Source organism: Symphodus melops (assembly GCF_947650265.1).
Source record: "Symphodus melops genome assembly, chromosome: 4".
NCBI classification, from domain to species: Eukaryota; Metazoa; Chordata; class Actinopteri; order Labriformes; family Labridae; genus Symphodus; species Symphodus melops.
The window spans coordinates 16,531,963-16,548,055 of NC_136694.1; the positions used below are offsets into that span (position 1 = coordinate 16,531,963).

The following is a 16,093-nucleotide window of genomic DNA, read 5'->3' on the forward strand; positions in this document are numbered from 1 at the left end:
GAGCATTTGCCCACTCAAGTCTGTTACGGCGACGATCTGGAGTCAGGTTAAGACCCCGATGAGGACGACGAGCATGCAGTTGAGCTTCCCTGAGACGGTTTCTGACAGTTTGTGCAGAAATTCTTTGGTTATGCAAACCAATTGTTTCAGCAGCTGTCTGAGTAGCTGGTCTCAGACGATCTTGGAGGTGAACCTGCTGGATGTGGAGGTCCTGGGCTGGTGTGGTTACACGTGGTCTGCGGTTGTGAGGCCGGTTGGATGTACTGCCATATTCTCTGAAACGCCTTTGGAGACGGCTTATGGTGGAGAAATGAACATTCAATGCCCGAGCAACAGATCTGGTTGACATTCCTGCTGTCAGCATGCCAATTGCACGCTCCCTCAATGCTTGCGCCATCTGTGGCATTTTGCTGTGAGACAAAACTGCACATTTCAGGGTGGCCTTTTATTGTGGACAGTCTAAGGTACACCTATGCACTAATCATGGTGTCTGATGAGCATCTTGATGTGGCACACCTGTGAGGTGGGATGGATTGTCTCAGCAAAGCAAAAGTGCTCACTATCACACATTTAGACAGATTTATGAACAATGTTTGAGAGAAATGGTAATATTGTGTATCTGGAATGAATTTTAGATCTTTGAGTCCATCTCATGACAAATGGGAGCAAAAACAAAAGTGTTGCGTTTATATTTTTGTTGAGTATATTTCACTAAGTCCAATAAAGCCAAAGATATGCCTAACATCTATATTAATGGACAAAAAATTAACATTGTGACAGAGATAAAATATCTAGGTGTCCATTTGGACCAAACTCTGAGCTTTAAAAAACACATTAAAAGAATGTGCAACTCCATTAAATATAATATCTCCACCTTTAGACACATTAGGAATAGCTTGACTACTGAAGCATCTTTCATGTATCTCAATGCCATGATCTCTTCACACATCACCTACTGTTTGTCCTGTTGGTCTCAGGCCAATGAGACCACAATCAAACAACTCAGATCTGTCTACAATCAGGCATTAAAGGTGCTTGATAGAAAAGCCCTTCACTGCAATATTCTCAATAAATATAACGTATTAAGTTTTGACAATGTAATTCAATATACAATATACAAATCTAAGAACCGTTTTCAAAATTGTTAACAATACTGCTCCACCCTCAATGAAAGAATTCATAAAACTTTATTCTGAACAAACGACCCGAACATCCCGCTCCACCACTCGCAGAAACTGTGCCGTCCCAAAGAGGTCCTCTGTATTTGCACAGACAGCCTTTTCATTTAAATCTATTCAACAATGGAATCAACTTCCTGATAGTCTGAAGCTGTCTGTGGATCTTAATAACTTCTCTAGAAACCTAAAGAAACACCTTCTCAATAATCAGCTGTGTCAGCATCAGCGCACTTAAATTTTACGCATGTAATTTTGTTGCTAAAGTTTTTTACTGTGTTAATATTAATTAACATAGTAAAAAACGTAAAACTTAAAATATTAATTAATTAACAGTTTTTAGGCTGTGATGGTTTTCTGGAAAAGAAACCATCTGATTAGTTTTAAATGACTACTGCTTTTAAATGACTACTGCATGTATTTGTTTTGTGCTACTGACAGTTATTTGTAATGTCATGTTTTAATCCTGTGTGCACCTGCCCGGGGACAGCAGATGGAAACTAGCATTCGCTAAATCTGGTACAAAGCATATTTTCGAAAGATTAATGTATTTTGTACATTGTCCCTGACAAATAAACTAATAAAATAAACTAAACTAATTAAGTCAAATAACATAAATCTTTGAAAATATTCATACTTTTAACTTAATCCCTCTATTTTCAGATATTCTTTCACATGATGAAACATGATCATTTGATGAGTGCTGAGCTTTTCCTGATGTAATAGCTGATCAATACCACACATTCCTCAATGCTTTCTGGTCCTGCCTTCAACCATGTGAAAACTTACTCTGGTAGAAAGAGTTGTAGTCTCAATCCATCTATCGTTATGTGTATAGCGCCAGTTCATAACAAATGTTATATATATTCGGTTAACATTGTCAAAGACAAAACTAGAATTATGGATTTCTTTTGGTTTGAGAAACAGATTAATGAAATGTTTAGAACAGCTACACAGGCTGAAAAAACGACAATCTTGCAATCATTATTATTTTTATGAATAAAAGGCATCGACTGTTTGCCATATAGGGCACAAGAGTGCAGGAAGTTGAGATTAATGAAGAACTGGTAGAAAAAGCTCAATGAGGTAAAAGGAAAATACGAAATAATTAAGTAATGAAAGGAATCATTCTTCTTAGATGAAGCTCAGATTCTGGCAAGACGTGTGTGCAAAATCAACAACAACATTGCAAAACTAAAAAAAAAAACCTAACTGATAAGAGAAAAAATGTAATGTGGTATTTGTATGCACTTCCTTGTGCTAATTAAGCTGATAGTAGCCTATTTCATAACATCTTAAACTTTACAAAGAAAGGTTAAAGATGGAGCTTAGTGCTAAACAATAACAAGTGGGTTTGCGTGTGTGCACGTGTGGGTAGACGCGACAATGAGCGCGCGCTCTGCTGGTTCACTCGCTTCATTCATTGCCGTCTGTGCAGCCTGAGGTTCCCCTGTTTCCACAGAGCTGGGAAGACGAGGCTTCAAACCGCCAGCATGAGGGGCTCATGCCACCCGAGACACACGCGGGACAGGGCAGGTAGAGTGCAAACTCCTGCTCAGATCTCACTTTGTTGTGTTTCTATGTTGGACTCTGTTCGCTGTGGTGACACTGTGTGCAGCAGTGTGTGCAGCAGAGCAGCTGTGCTAGCGAGCAGATGAAGTAAACAAGTCTGTGTCACGTAGGCACGCTACTGGGGCTGAAACGGGCTTCACAGAGGTACAGACTGCGGCACACAGCACGGACACGTGGGAAAGACTTGCTGTGTATGGTTTCATAAAGCGTATCAATTGTTTGTAACTTTGGGAATGCTAAGGATGCGTTGGTAGAGATACAAGCCCTTACTATCTGCTGCTCAGCTTGGCTTCAGCTGCTTAGCCAGCTAGCTGGTAGGATGTAAACACTGAGGGCGTCTGAAATGACATAACATCAAGTCTACAAGAAGATACATTCACATCCAGCGTGTTTTACCGTGGAATTCTGTACAATTGTAATATAAGTTATGGTCTGCCCATGCATGTACGTTGGAAGGAGAGAGTAGATCATTATAATTGGGGGCCAACTTTCCTCATTTTTAGAAGCTCTCACGTGTGCTTCATACTTTACATTTAAAGAACATGACAGTCTTGTTTTCAAAGCGATTCTTTTGATTGTCGTATATGCTTGGTTTGTTGCATCTCAAGATTTATGTTAAGTTTTTTTAAGTAATAGCCTATTACTTTAAAATCACTTGTGCTTTATTTGTTCACAGCATGTGTAGCTGGTGATGGGACAGATGGAGGACATAGTTCATTGTTTATTTGTTTATAATATTTTGTTGTTTAGTTCCAAAATTAATCTGAATGTTGCTTTTAAAACATTTCAGTCAGTAAACCTATAAATCTTTACTTTGACATGCTTTAATTAACCTCATTTGTGTTTTACCTGGGTTTAAAATTCCACTTTGAACACTTCCTATTATAAAAGGATTATGTTTATATGAACAGCATCTGGAACAAGGTTTTCAATGCTTTCACCTATAATTAAATGACTAATTTGTTAAAAGAACATGCTGTTGAATAATTTGTCTTGCAATGTAGCACATGAACATGCTGTCTTGTTGGCTTACATTGTGCAGGAAGGACAGAGTCTAGCAAAGAATCCAGATAGAGGTGGTGAGCTGGTGTGGCAGATGTACAGGGGATGAACAGAGCTCAGGCTATGCTGTCACTGAGTAGGAGATGTGCACTGCTGGCTGACTGTGCCAACACAAAGAGGTGGAGCCAAGCAGAAGAAACGGATGTGATAAAATTAAATACTTGCAAGTTAGTGAAAACGAGTTATTTATTGTATGAAAACATCAAACACATTATTTGTTTAATAGCAATTTGGTGTGTTAACAGTATGCACGATATTAGCATTTCTCAAGTGATATATATTTGATGTTAAAAGACACTGGTTGTAAGAGCGCTGCCTTTATCTTTTGTCTCAACATACATAGTGCCTATGTGTTTATAAGTGCAGGCAGAGAGAGATCTGCATTAGTATGTGCTACAGACTCAGCACAGATTATATCCTCACATGCACCCTTCAACAGTAGCTTTATACGCAGCAGGATATTTATCTGCATGCCTGATAGGCTGCCTCTCAGGTTACCAGCTGCAGATTGTTGCCTTCTCTTGCCCCATTTTTTCACTTTTGTATGTTACTCCATAATCCTTTTTGTGTGTTTTTTTTCCCTCTCTCTTTATAGCCGACCTCTAAATAAATCACTCCTTCTCATCCTTGTTCACTGACTCACTCACTTGCTGCAGCTCCCTCACTCCCTCCCTCCCTCCCTCCCTGTGTCTGCTCTCTATCTGGGGGAAAGTTCACCAGCACACTCAGAATCTCATTACAGGCTTCAGGCAGAGCTGTAGCTTATGTGTGTGTAGTGACGATGCAGTATAAGTACGCCTGCATAGTTTACTCTTCTGGAAGATGTTTCACATACGTGGGCATTTAAGGACTTTGTTATTTGTGCAGTGTTTGCGTTTGCTTATGTAGCTACATCTAGTTCTCGTCTTGCTTCTTTAGGCTCTTTTATGTCACATGTGACAAGACAGGAAGCTTTAGACAGATTACGCCTGATACTAAATAGTGGTGAAAGTAATTTTCAATTTGGTTTGTCAACAATCCATTTTATTTGAAATGTGTTGGATAATACGGTGATCATTAAAGTTATCTGTGCAGTTAAAAGAAACGCAACAATCTGTCGGTTCCTTCTTTGAAGCTCTGCTGGTTTTCTTCATCATCATTAGTTTGTTTGGTTTGAGTCTCTAGATTATTATAAACCAGGCACAATATGGCTTCACCGTTATTCTCTATTTATTTTTTTGTTATTATTGACATGTAAGTGTCATGTGTAAGATGGTGCTGGTTTGGAGGGGAGGGGGTCAAATATGATTCATGTGTTTTCATTAGTGTTTGTATGATCATCTAAAAGTACGAGCTGTATAGTGTTTACCTCGAAGGAACTCTTTCAACAGAGGCACTGGAGCTTGTCCAAGGAGTCCACCATGTTGCACCACCATAGTAGCCCAGTAGAAACAAACCAAACAGGCCTTTGGTGTTTGTCATGAGAAAGGCTGCGAGAAGTGTTCAAGTTCGAATTGAATAGATGGTTTGGTGGACATTTGCCTTATGGTAGCTTAACTTCACTGCAGGCCAACAAGACTCAACATAATGACTGGCTCACGATTAAAAACATCTGGGCCCGCGGATTACTCGTTATACTGGTTTCATACCACTTTCCTGGGATACCAGTGTGATGTAAGTGATTCTTAATATGAAAACAGAACAAGCAGCAAACTAAGGAGGACATGGAGGAGGAACTCTGTGAATTAGAACAATGTTTTCCATAAATTATGAGGCTGTTGTTTAAAATCGAAAACAACATATTGAAAGAGGTCAGCTGAGATGAACAGACAGAAACAGTGTGTGAACGTATAAATCATAAACTTTACAACCATGGCCTTAGCATCAGCATCATTCTTTGGCACATAGGGCTTATGTGCATGATAAAGACCGACGTAAAAAGGCTGCCTTAGAAAGTGCTTTCCATTTTATAAAAGAGGAAGGCTTTGAATGAAAAGAATTAGAGGAAATTAAATCTTTAGATCAGTACTTTCAAGTGTGTTTCATATAATTATATTCTTTGATTTCCCAAGTTTTGGGTACTGTATTAAACTGCTCGGTGTTCTGTTCTCATTGTATCTTTACTGTTTTGAAATCAGTTGTACATGCTGACATATTGTCAGGGGAAACTAGGGCAGGATTGTGCTTTGAAACTGTGAAAGTGTGGTGTCTTGCTGATGGGATTAGTCCTGTTGACATGCAGACCTCAGGATGTGCTCGCTGTCACAGTGAATTCTCAACGTAAACACACCTGTCAGAAGGAAATGCATTTTTACTTTAAGTGAATTTTAAACCTCTGACCATTTAAAATGAGCACACAGCGACCCCTAGTGTCATAACGTGTACACTTACACACCACAAGTTCTAAGAAAAAAAACTAAACAATGCAGGCTCCCTGGATCATAACAACTCTGTGTAAAGTCACAATCAATTGTAAATGTGACAGAATTCATTCATTACTTAAAGTATAACCTGGATCAGTTGTTTAGATATAGTTGCTGAAGAGTGTTTGTGTGCAAAGCTGCTGCACTGGAAACTGCAGATGTCAGCATTTTCTGACTTCCTTCTATAGAAGTATACTGTTGAGCTTGTAAAAATGTGAAGCAAACATGTTATTTCTTTACATAGCTGTAAAGAGAAAAACATGAATTCCAACTGAAGTGTGTGTGCTACAACTGACCCAAATCTAAATGAGTCAACTGTTTTAGTCTTAAGCCATTTACCGACCCTGAATTTAGGCCTCACAATGGGAAGACAAGCTGACACTCCTATTTTTTTTGTGACTTTTTTCAGACGAAACAAGCACTTTGATAATGCCACATTAGTTTAAAGTTTAATAAAAATAATCAACAGAGAAGAGCATGTAATATACTCACTATTTGAAAATGTTTGAACCTTTTACTTAAAAATGTTGCCATGATGAATTAATTCACTTCAAAGTTCAAAGTTTCTTTTAAAAGGTTCATTACATGTATTATTAAGTCATTACATATTATGGTAAGTCATACAAAACCTGATAAATCAGTTATAAGAAGAAGTGCATTCACTAATTATGGAAATCATTAATTGGGACCCTGAATGGTGTTTAACGACATTTTAAAACGATTTTCTGAAGGATATAGCGACTTTGTCTTAATAGGCTAAATAGTAATAATATAGTAATCTCTGTTGAATGACAACTTTGGTTGAGACCGAGTATAGATATACAGAGTATCCTGCAGTTTCTGTGTGTGTAGCTTAATTTGTTGCTGACTTTTTACACTCATGTGCACCACGAGGCTTCAATGTTTTTCATGTTGACGTTTATCTGAGTTAACAGCCGACATCACGCCCTCCGGGTCAGAGACCCGCCTCTCCCATTGGCTGCTGTTCCTCTCATCTCTTCTGTCATTGGCTCAGCTCGGAACTGCATTCACTGCCCATGTGCCCTGCGTGTGAATGGCTGAACGCGCTGTTATAAGTCAAACATCTGCTTGTCCTTGATTCTCTTGCTCTTTTTTCGCACATTTACGGTAACCAAGGTGTTTTTCTCAGAAGCAGTTTTCTTCTGGCTGAAGAGAGTGATTCTAGGAATTGTTTTGATGATTTTACAACACAAAGTTGGCATAAGTAAAAATGCCTGATTCCCATTTCTACACCCATCTTTCTGTGAATATTACATGCATTTGTTTATGTACGCCTAATGTCTAGTTGGACTATACGCTAGTCTTCCTCTCTTTATTCATAGATTGTGATCTGTTTTAATAGTGGATAGTACTGTAAATGTCTTTTGTTTTCCATTAATCTCGTGTATTAATAGGTAGGCCCATAACAGTTGTAATGTCACAAAGAAGGCAATTTGTGAACGTGTGGAATAAAAATGAAAACATAAAAGTCTGTACATTGCAGTAACCTGAAACTATTAAATAATAAGGCTAAGTGACGTGAACTTACATGCTCTAACTGCTGGGTACGCCAAAAGTCACACCCTGTAGCTTACCAGACTATTTGTTTTGTTGTCGCAATCTCCGGTGCACGTTTCCTCCAGTTTTTACGGTTATTGGAAACTGCTGTTACTCAGCTGATATGAGGGCTGCATCCCCCCCGTTGTCCACTTTCAGTCTAGGAGAGTAACATCAATGATCGAAAATACAGGATGTTAGACAACGATGAGTACAGGTTGGAGACTTCTCCGCGGGAGCTCACGCAGAACCCGCTCAGGAAGATCTGGATGCCGTGCAGAAACGGACACATAGCCCATAGAAGGGGTAAGATGCAGCTGCCCGGCAAGTTCCAACACAGGATATGAACGGGAACGGATGCTGGGCATTTTTAATTTAATTTTAAATATATATATTTCACATTGTATTTCATCCTCGTTCTCTTTTTTCCATCTTCTCCGATGTTTGTTGTTTATATGTTGCGCACTCTTTAAGTGATGAGCAGCATCCTTTCCCTTTGGTGTTTGACAGTGGTGCGTCATGCCCAGTCTATCTGCCGTATCCCCATCTCCTTATTTTAGATGCATAGCTAAATATGACCCCTAAAGACGAGTTAATTTTAAGAGATAAACTTGAGACGTCACTGGACCTGCACTCCCAGCCATCACGTCTGATGCTGTGAAGGTTTACCCTTCAGTCTGGATGTGAGACTGAGCAGCTGGCTCTTCTCTGGCTGCTGTTTTTTTTTTTTTTTTTTGCTTAGTCAAGCTCAGCCCTCTTCAGATCTCTTTAAAGCAGGGTACAGCGAGATCAGCCATTCATCAGGCCACATACATTTTACCTGGATTAAAATTACATGTATTACTTCTGAACACGAAAGTCACTTTAAATCATCAATGGTCACTTTTACCTGCTGTTCACATTATTTTTTTATGTTCCTGTAGCCTGTAGTTCACCTCACTATATATATTCTTCTGTATACCCCTTATTACTATTTTATTTGAATTCATCCTACATATTTGGGTTTTGACCTGAGCCTACTTCTCTGAGGATCAGAGAAATACAAATATTTTACAATAAAAGGAAATGAAGGTATACTTTGTTTTTGCAGATTGTGAAACTTTGATTGTTTTTGTGTTTGATATACATGAGCCACGACGCAAAGTAATTTAATAAGAATAAGAAAAAATACTTAATCTAAAAACACTTTGCTTTCCATGCTTCTGGTTGTTTATATGTATGCTATTTTTGGTCAAATTTTCAGATCAAATGAACTGAAATCTTTCAACAACATTAAATATTTGTGTCTCTCTCTCTCTCTCTCTCTCTCTCTCTCTCTCTCTCTCTCTCTCTCTCTCTCTCTCTCTCTCTCTCTCTCTCTCTCTCTCTCTCAGTATGTATGACGAATTGCCCGACCATCATTGTGACTGTGGGACTTCCAGCCCGAGGCAAGACTTACATCTCAAAGAAGCTGACACGATACTTAAACTGGATCGGTGTGCCAACGAAAGGTAGAAGCTTCAGCCTTACCACAGACACACATTTGCTAATCACTTTTCAGGAGTGAGCAGTTCTAATTGAATCTTCACAATTGTCACTTTATTTATTAATTAATTTGGTAATACATGTTTTATTACATTTTCAGAGCTTTAAAAAAATACCATCAAAGCAGAAGAAAAAAAATGAACACAGCATATCCTCCTTAAAAAAAACAACTAGAACTGTATTTGAAAAAGAGCAGCTTCTCTTAAAGAGTACAAAGAGTTTAATGATATTGATAAAAGGAAAAACGTTTCAGAACAACTTACTTCTTTAGCGTAGCGATGCATCACAACAGACCTTTGCATGGAAAAATCAGCCTGTTTCCAGGTCTTATCAAACAAACTTCCTCTATAAAATCTCACTCTCTATATGTTATGATTTTAGTTTTTCCACCATGCACACAGGTAGAGTCTGTTCACGGTGGTTTGCTGGATTATAATTGCAATAATAATTTCAAACGAAACAGCCATTTATTTATTGTAGTAATGTAAGGAGTTTCTCTATGAACTACCAAAAGCTTAACTGCATTTGTTTTGTATGTAACAGAGTTCAATGTTGGCCAGTACCGCAGGGAGTGTCTGAAGATCTACAAGTCCTTTGAATTCTTTCGTCCAGATAATGAAGAAGGATTAAAAATCAGGCGGTAAGTCTGCAAGAGTACTGACAAGGCAGTCTGCTACTCTCAGTCCGGGTAGTGAAAGAGATTGTCTATTCAGTCTTCTGCTAGTCTATTGCCCAGGGTTTGACCATCCTGATAAACACACAGTCTTTTAAGGATCTGCATCCATCGAAACTTCAGATCAAAACCTGATTGAACATTTTTTTTAGTGATTCAAGTATAATAGAGCGTATATTTCTCATTTCACAATCCTTTAGTACATGGAAGGAATAAAAATCAGGTGCTTAGGTCCCATTCAAAGAAAGAAGAAACGGACATACAGTATGTGTGTGTGTCTGTCTATCTATCTATCTATCTATCTATCTATCTATCTATCTATCTATCTATCTATCTATCTATCTATCTATCTATCTATCTATCTATCTATCTATCTATCTATCTATCTATCTATCTATCTATCTATCTATCTATAAAAGAAATAGTTTATATATTATGTATTTCTAATTTAAAAAACCTGAATGATCACTGTAAGTAAGTAAGTGAGTGAACATTAACTGTGTTAAAACCTGTCTGTTTCCCTCCTCTCACAGTCAGTGCGCCACGTCAGCTCTTAATGATGTTCGACAGTACCTGAGTGTAGAAGGAGGACAGGTGGCGGTGAGTCGGTGATGTTCTGTCTCCATGACGAATGATCAAAATAACCGCCCAAAGATTGCACATCAGGGCAGCATAAGAAACGTTTTCTTACTGCTGTTTTAGGTCTTTGATGCCACAAACACAACCCGGGAGAGGAGAGGGACCATCGTCAAGTTTGCTGAGCAGAGCGGGTTCAAGGTACATAAGCCAAAGAACAGATTTAAGCAGTCACTGCAACTACATAATCAAACCTAATTAACTTTTGTTATGTTCTCGTGAATCCAGGTGTTTTTTGTAGAATCTGTGTGTGAGGACCCAGATGTCATTGCACAAAATATAGTGGTAAGTTATATCTATCTCTCTACATCAAGATCTGTAACAAAAGAAGAGGGCTGTTTTAAAACTTGTTTTTGTGGTTCCAAAAGGATATTTTCATCAATGTCTTTAAGTTAACTTTTGGAAATGTGTAGGCCTTTTGAGTAGTTTCTCAGTCATCCAGGTCATGGTAAATTTGATGTTTGGCCTCTCCTCGAGAAGCCTTTTAGAGGAGAGGTGAAACGTCTTCAAGATCTTTAACCAAGTCCAGTTTCCTTTGGATCAAGCTTCGAAATAGGCAAATATTCTCAGTGTCATTTTTTGATGTACACTTCAGTAGAAAAAGCCAAAAGTGTTTCAGACAGCACACTTCCTTTTCTCTCTGCTCACATCCTCTCTCTGTGTTTCCTCCTTTTGTAGCAAGTGAAGCTGGACAGCCCAGACTACATCCACTGCGACACAGAGAAGGCCATCGAGGACTTTATGAAGAGGATCAAATGTTACGAGTCCTCTTACCAGCCTCTTGACGAGGTTCTCGACAGGTGAGGGCACACAAAGAGTGACCTCTGATTCAACAACTAATTCAACCACCTTTTAAAATCACAGATGGTTAACGTGACTCTGTTGCTGCAGAGATCTGTCCTACATAAAGATTATGGATGTGGGTGGACGTTACCTGGTGAACCGGGTTATGGACCACATCCAGAGCCGAATTGTCTACTACCTAATGAACATTCACATCACACCACGCTCAATCTACCTTTGTCGGCATGGGGAGAGTGACCTCAACATCAAAGGACGGATTGGAGGAGACTCCGGTCTTTCTGCGAGAGGAAGAGAGGTTTGTTTCTGTGTGCTATGAGACAGTCAGGAGTTCTAATGTTATTTAAAAAAAAAAACCTTGACAGATGAATTCAAAATAATTTAAAGGACACATTCAGGGATGTATTCGAAGTGTTTTCCTAAATTGTCTATTTCTGTCCAGTTTGCCAAAAGTTTGGGGAAATTCCTCCAAGACCAGAACATCAAAGATCTTAAAGTGTGGACGAGCCAGATGAAGAGAACGATCCAGACAGCTGAGAGTCTCGGAGTCCCGTATGAACAGTGGAAGTCACTGAATGAAATCGATGCTGTATGTTGATTCCTGTATTCCTCCAAATGATTGCCTTTAAAAGGATGTGTGAGCAATCAATGTTAAGTCTTCTCCTGTCTTTACAAAGGGTGTATGTGAGGAAATGATGTATGAGGAGATCCAGGAGCATTTCCCTCTGGAGTTTGCGCTGAGAGACCAGGACAAGTACCGCTACCGCTATCCTAAAGGAGAGGTGAGGGTCTTATTCTTGCAAGTCTCTAAAATGTCACTTAAAGTATTTCAGAGGTGCGTGGATTGGTTTGTGTCATTTTGTTGACGTGATTCTGTGTCAGTCTTATGAAGACCTGGTGCAGCGACTCGAGCCGGTGATCATGGAGCTGGAGAGGCAGGAGAATGTTCTAGTCGTTTGTCACCAAGCCGTCATGCGCTGTCTTCTTGCATATTTCCTGGACAAGACTGCAGGTGTGAAGGACCTACATCACCATCACTTATCAAAGATTCATGTCAGACTTTTATCCAATCTTGCTTTGGCTATATTGTAGGAAAAAACTGCTGAGTGTTATTCCAACTTAAAATAAGTACCGGTACAATTATTACCCTTCACCCTGAAACCTTGTGAGATTTAATCATTTTAATAATAAAACGTCTCTGTCCCTACAGAGGAGTTGCCTTATCTTAAGTGCCCTTTGCACACTGTGTTGAAGCTGACCCCCATGGCTTACGGTGAGTCATTTTTGCCATATTTTTTCCCATTCTATTTTAAAACATTTTTTTCGATATTTTTCCCATTTTAAAACAAAAAAAGCATCTCAATACATTTGTCTTAAACATAAAAAAGATAATCCGATCTTCTGGTTTTTTTTTCTTATGTTTTATAAAAATTGTCTTATTGAAAGTTCTGTGTGTTTAAATCAGATTTTTATATGTGCTCTTTTTAAGGATGTAAAGTGGAGTCTGTGTATTTAGGGGTGGACTCTGTGAACACACACAGAGACAGACCAGAGGTAGGTGTCCCAAGAAAGCACACTCACGCATCTCTCAGCAGACTACAATAGCTGTCTTCCCTCCAAACAGTTCTGGGGACTTTCTGGAAAGAGACTCTCCATAAGAGAGTACTCTGAGGACGCCCTGTCTACATTCACACCACCATGCTGTTAACTGACATGAACTCTAATCATTATAATATATACTCAATATAATAATAATAAATTCATTAATCTGTGGTCCGAAAAGGCTTATTGACACCTTGAATCAACATCAGGGATGATCTATGAACTCATCTATGAGCAGGAGGAATTCACACAGGAAATGCTTTAACTTAAAAAACGTGTTTCTCTCATGATTGATTTCTGGAGAGGTCCGTTGTGTTCTTCTTTAAGAGGACGAGTTGGTACTGATCCCTCCCTCTCTTCTTACTGCACAGAGAATGTAAATCTTTGATACACAGCGGAGGAAGCCGTGTTCAGTCTTCATCCACCTGTGATCCCTGAGAGCAAGCCGACAACTGTGACGTCTCTCAGCAGTTGCACTCCTACCTCCATTCTGACTTTTTGTCTCTGGTCATCTTTCCCCTTAGGGGAGCAGAAATTAGGGACATCATGCTCTTAATTTTCTTACCTCACATTTTTATTGTTCTGGAATGAGCCTGAGTACTAAGCACACTGACACGAAAACACACAGAGAGAAAAGTGAAAGCATATCGTGAGTGAAAAAAAGTACGCAAAATACGTAAATGGAACCAAAACACTGCAAGAAAATGAGGGTCAAACAAGAGAAGTTTTTACTTTCTAATACATTGAATGCATGATTTAAAATGTAATCAGTAAAAAGCTAAAGCCAGGTTTACGGGATACTTTTTTATAGATTTTTTTTTTTTAGATTTTAATCAGAAGATGTCACATGTCCCTGCTGTGTCCTGGCATTGTCATCACTTTGACTGTCTTTCACTCCCTGTACATCTCAGAGCTGCTGTGTTCTCATGAAGATGGGTTCGCTTTGCTTCAGTTGTCACTCTTTCTGTGTGTTTTCAGAAGTTTGAGGGCCGGGAACTTCGTGTTGTTGGCTTTGTTGGCACTACTTAACTCTTAATCAGCTACATTAGAACAATCACAATGAAAGCTAATATTGCCTTTTAAACATTGAATTAAACATTTTTTGATTATAAGTGTTGATGTAACTATTTGTCTGAACACAAACCCATAAATGTTTTTATTATATTTTACCTGGCTTCTGTTAAACTTGTGTTGACAGGTGACAGTTGAAAGACATATTTAATGTTATTAAACATTTTTGCTGTTTTTTTATTTATGTATTTTTATCAGTTATATTTTTGCTTAAAGCCAAGCTTTGTTTACTATTCAAATGTGAAGGCCTCTTCTGTCGGCCAAAATCGTCTTCACCTTTAAAATATAAGGAAATGTGAATTTCTAATTTCTCCCGAGTTTAGCTTAATCTTCGATCTGGCCTATTCAACATTTAATCCTCTCCACTGTTGTTTGCTGCTTGTTTTGATACACATTCTTAATTTAATAAATCACATGGGACATTTTGTTCATTTTTTTGTGTTTGTCTGATAATTTAATGTCATAAGTCTATATCAAAATCCATATTGAAATAATACTCCTGAAACATCAATGAGTATTTCATGTCATAGCTGCTTCATTAAGTGTGTTGACAAGTGAAAGTAGACATTGAGTGAGTAGGAGCCTGAGGGATTCCTCAGTAGAACTTAAAGTCATAAAAGAATAGTTACACTAAACGGTCATGTCTTTACTGATTGACGTCAACAATTAAAATCAGTATTTGGTTAAAAAGATTTAAGAGCAAGTTTTAATATTACTCCAAATAAATGTTTAAGGGAAAGACCGGAAAAAAAAAAAACTGACCACTGTTTAAATACTTTTGATTATCAAATGAAAACATGAATCTTTTGTAAGGGACTCACTTCTATGAGTGGATGGTTCGGTCTGCTGAGGTTAGACAAGTTTTCATGGATAATGACTCTGTCCTCTCGTCCTTGTTTCAGAATGTGAACGTGAAGCGCACCACAGAAGACGCTTTGGTAACAGTCCCAGTTCACTTTTGATTTCCTGCACTTTTTGTTCAAGCTGAGGCGTCATCTGAATTTCTGTTTGGACCCACAATCAGCATTATGGGAAAATGGTGCTGTTCAATTCACTTGTACAGAGAATTGAGTTTTTTCCCCAGACTAACTGTTACGCACTTTCACTAAATGTTTTCCATTTTTTATAAATCATATATAAATGTTCTATTGTGATCTCTACTGTAATGCTTCTGTAGCTCGAGGCCCACTGAGGAAAGCTAAAAGAACATGCCAAGATTTTTTTTCGTGTCTAATATTATTGTATGAGGAAGGAATCTCCCCCAAAATGCCCCATGATCATTGTTAATGCCTATTGTAAAATATGTTGTGGACTGACTACTTTTATGAGCTCATAAATGTTTTTATTTTATAAAAAACACGTTTTATAATCTCCATGAATACTGATTAAGTCATTTGACAAAACTCTCTTGATCAAGTGCTCAATCATTCCATGTAATGAATGTAAGACACAAATGAAGGTTGGATACTTCGCCCCTGCTTTAAATGTAATTAGTTTATCTTTTTTAAGAGGATGAAGATATTTATTCTTAAACATTTCTGAACATTCTAAAGAGTGGAAACAGCAGCACACGCTCTAAGATGCAGTGAATGTTCTCCAATCAAAAGTCTTGAGATGAGGCCCTTTTTACACAATCGTCGTTAGAACCGAAACAATTACTGTTGGGGATTGCCCGTGGTTTTTTTCAAGATGTTAATGATGCTGTGACTATTTTTAATTGCAGTCGGCTGTTACTTAATGAGGAGCAGTATCAAATTCCTGATGCCAGTTTGACAGTTAAACAGTACTGGGAAAACTTTACCTGCATGCTTGTCTCTGATGTGAGTTGTATGTGCAAAACCAACATTTATCACATGCTGTGACCCTTTGTTTGTGAACCTCTACTATTTCTGTGATATTTTACAAATGTGTTGTACATTTCTTTACTAAAAGTCAGATTCCAAAGGCCTTGTTTGTGTCCAGCTGTCAAGTTCAAAATAAACACTTGATGTTTGGGGTTAAGACTGTGATGCTGTTTT

General features: G+C 38.3%; 1 protein-coding gene across 3 annotated transcripts; it reads left to right on the forward strand.

Annotated features, from left to right (window-relative positions):
- Positions 1 to 2,535: 2,535 nt before the first annotated feature.
- Positions 2,536 to 16,076, forward strand: pfkfb4b (6-phosphofructo-2-kinase/fructose-2,6-biphosphatase 4b). 3 transcript variants are annotated; one of them, XM_079342616.1, is made up of 14 exons: positions 2,536 to 2,711; positions 9,142 to 9,258; positions 9,836 to 9,932; positions 10,499 to 10,565; positions 10,668 to 10,742; positions 10,830 to 10,886; positions 11,280 to 11,401; positions 11,493 to 11,700; positions 11,845 to 11,991; positions 12,080 to 12,184; positions 12,285 to 12,414; positions 12,613 to 12,675; positions 12,892 to 12,956; positions 14,978 to 16,076. In XM_079342616.1, the coding sequence occupies exons 1-14, from the start codon at positions 2,669 to 2,671 to the stop codon at positions 15,035 to 15,037; spliced, it is 1,356 nt and encodes a 451-aa protein (XP_079198742.1). In that variant the 5' UTR covers positions 2,536 to 2,668; the 3' UTR covers positions 15,038 to 16,076. The 3 variants fall into 3 exon arrangements, with proteins under 3 accessions (XP_079198742.1, XP_079198740.1, XP_079198741.1); XM_079342614.1 differs by lacking the exon at positions 2,536 to 2,711 and adding an exon at positions 7,849 to 8,074; XM_079342615.1 differs by lacking the exons at positions 2,536 to 2,711; positions 14,978 to 16,076 and adding exons at positions 7,850 to 8,074; positions 13,376 to 14,506.
- Positions 16,077 to 16,093: the final 17 nt, after the last annotated feature.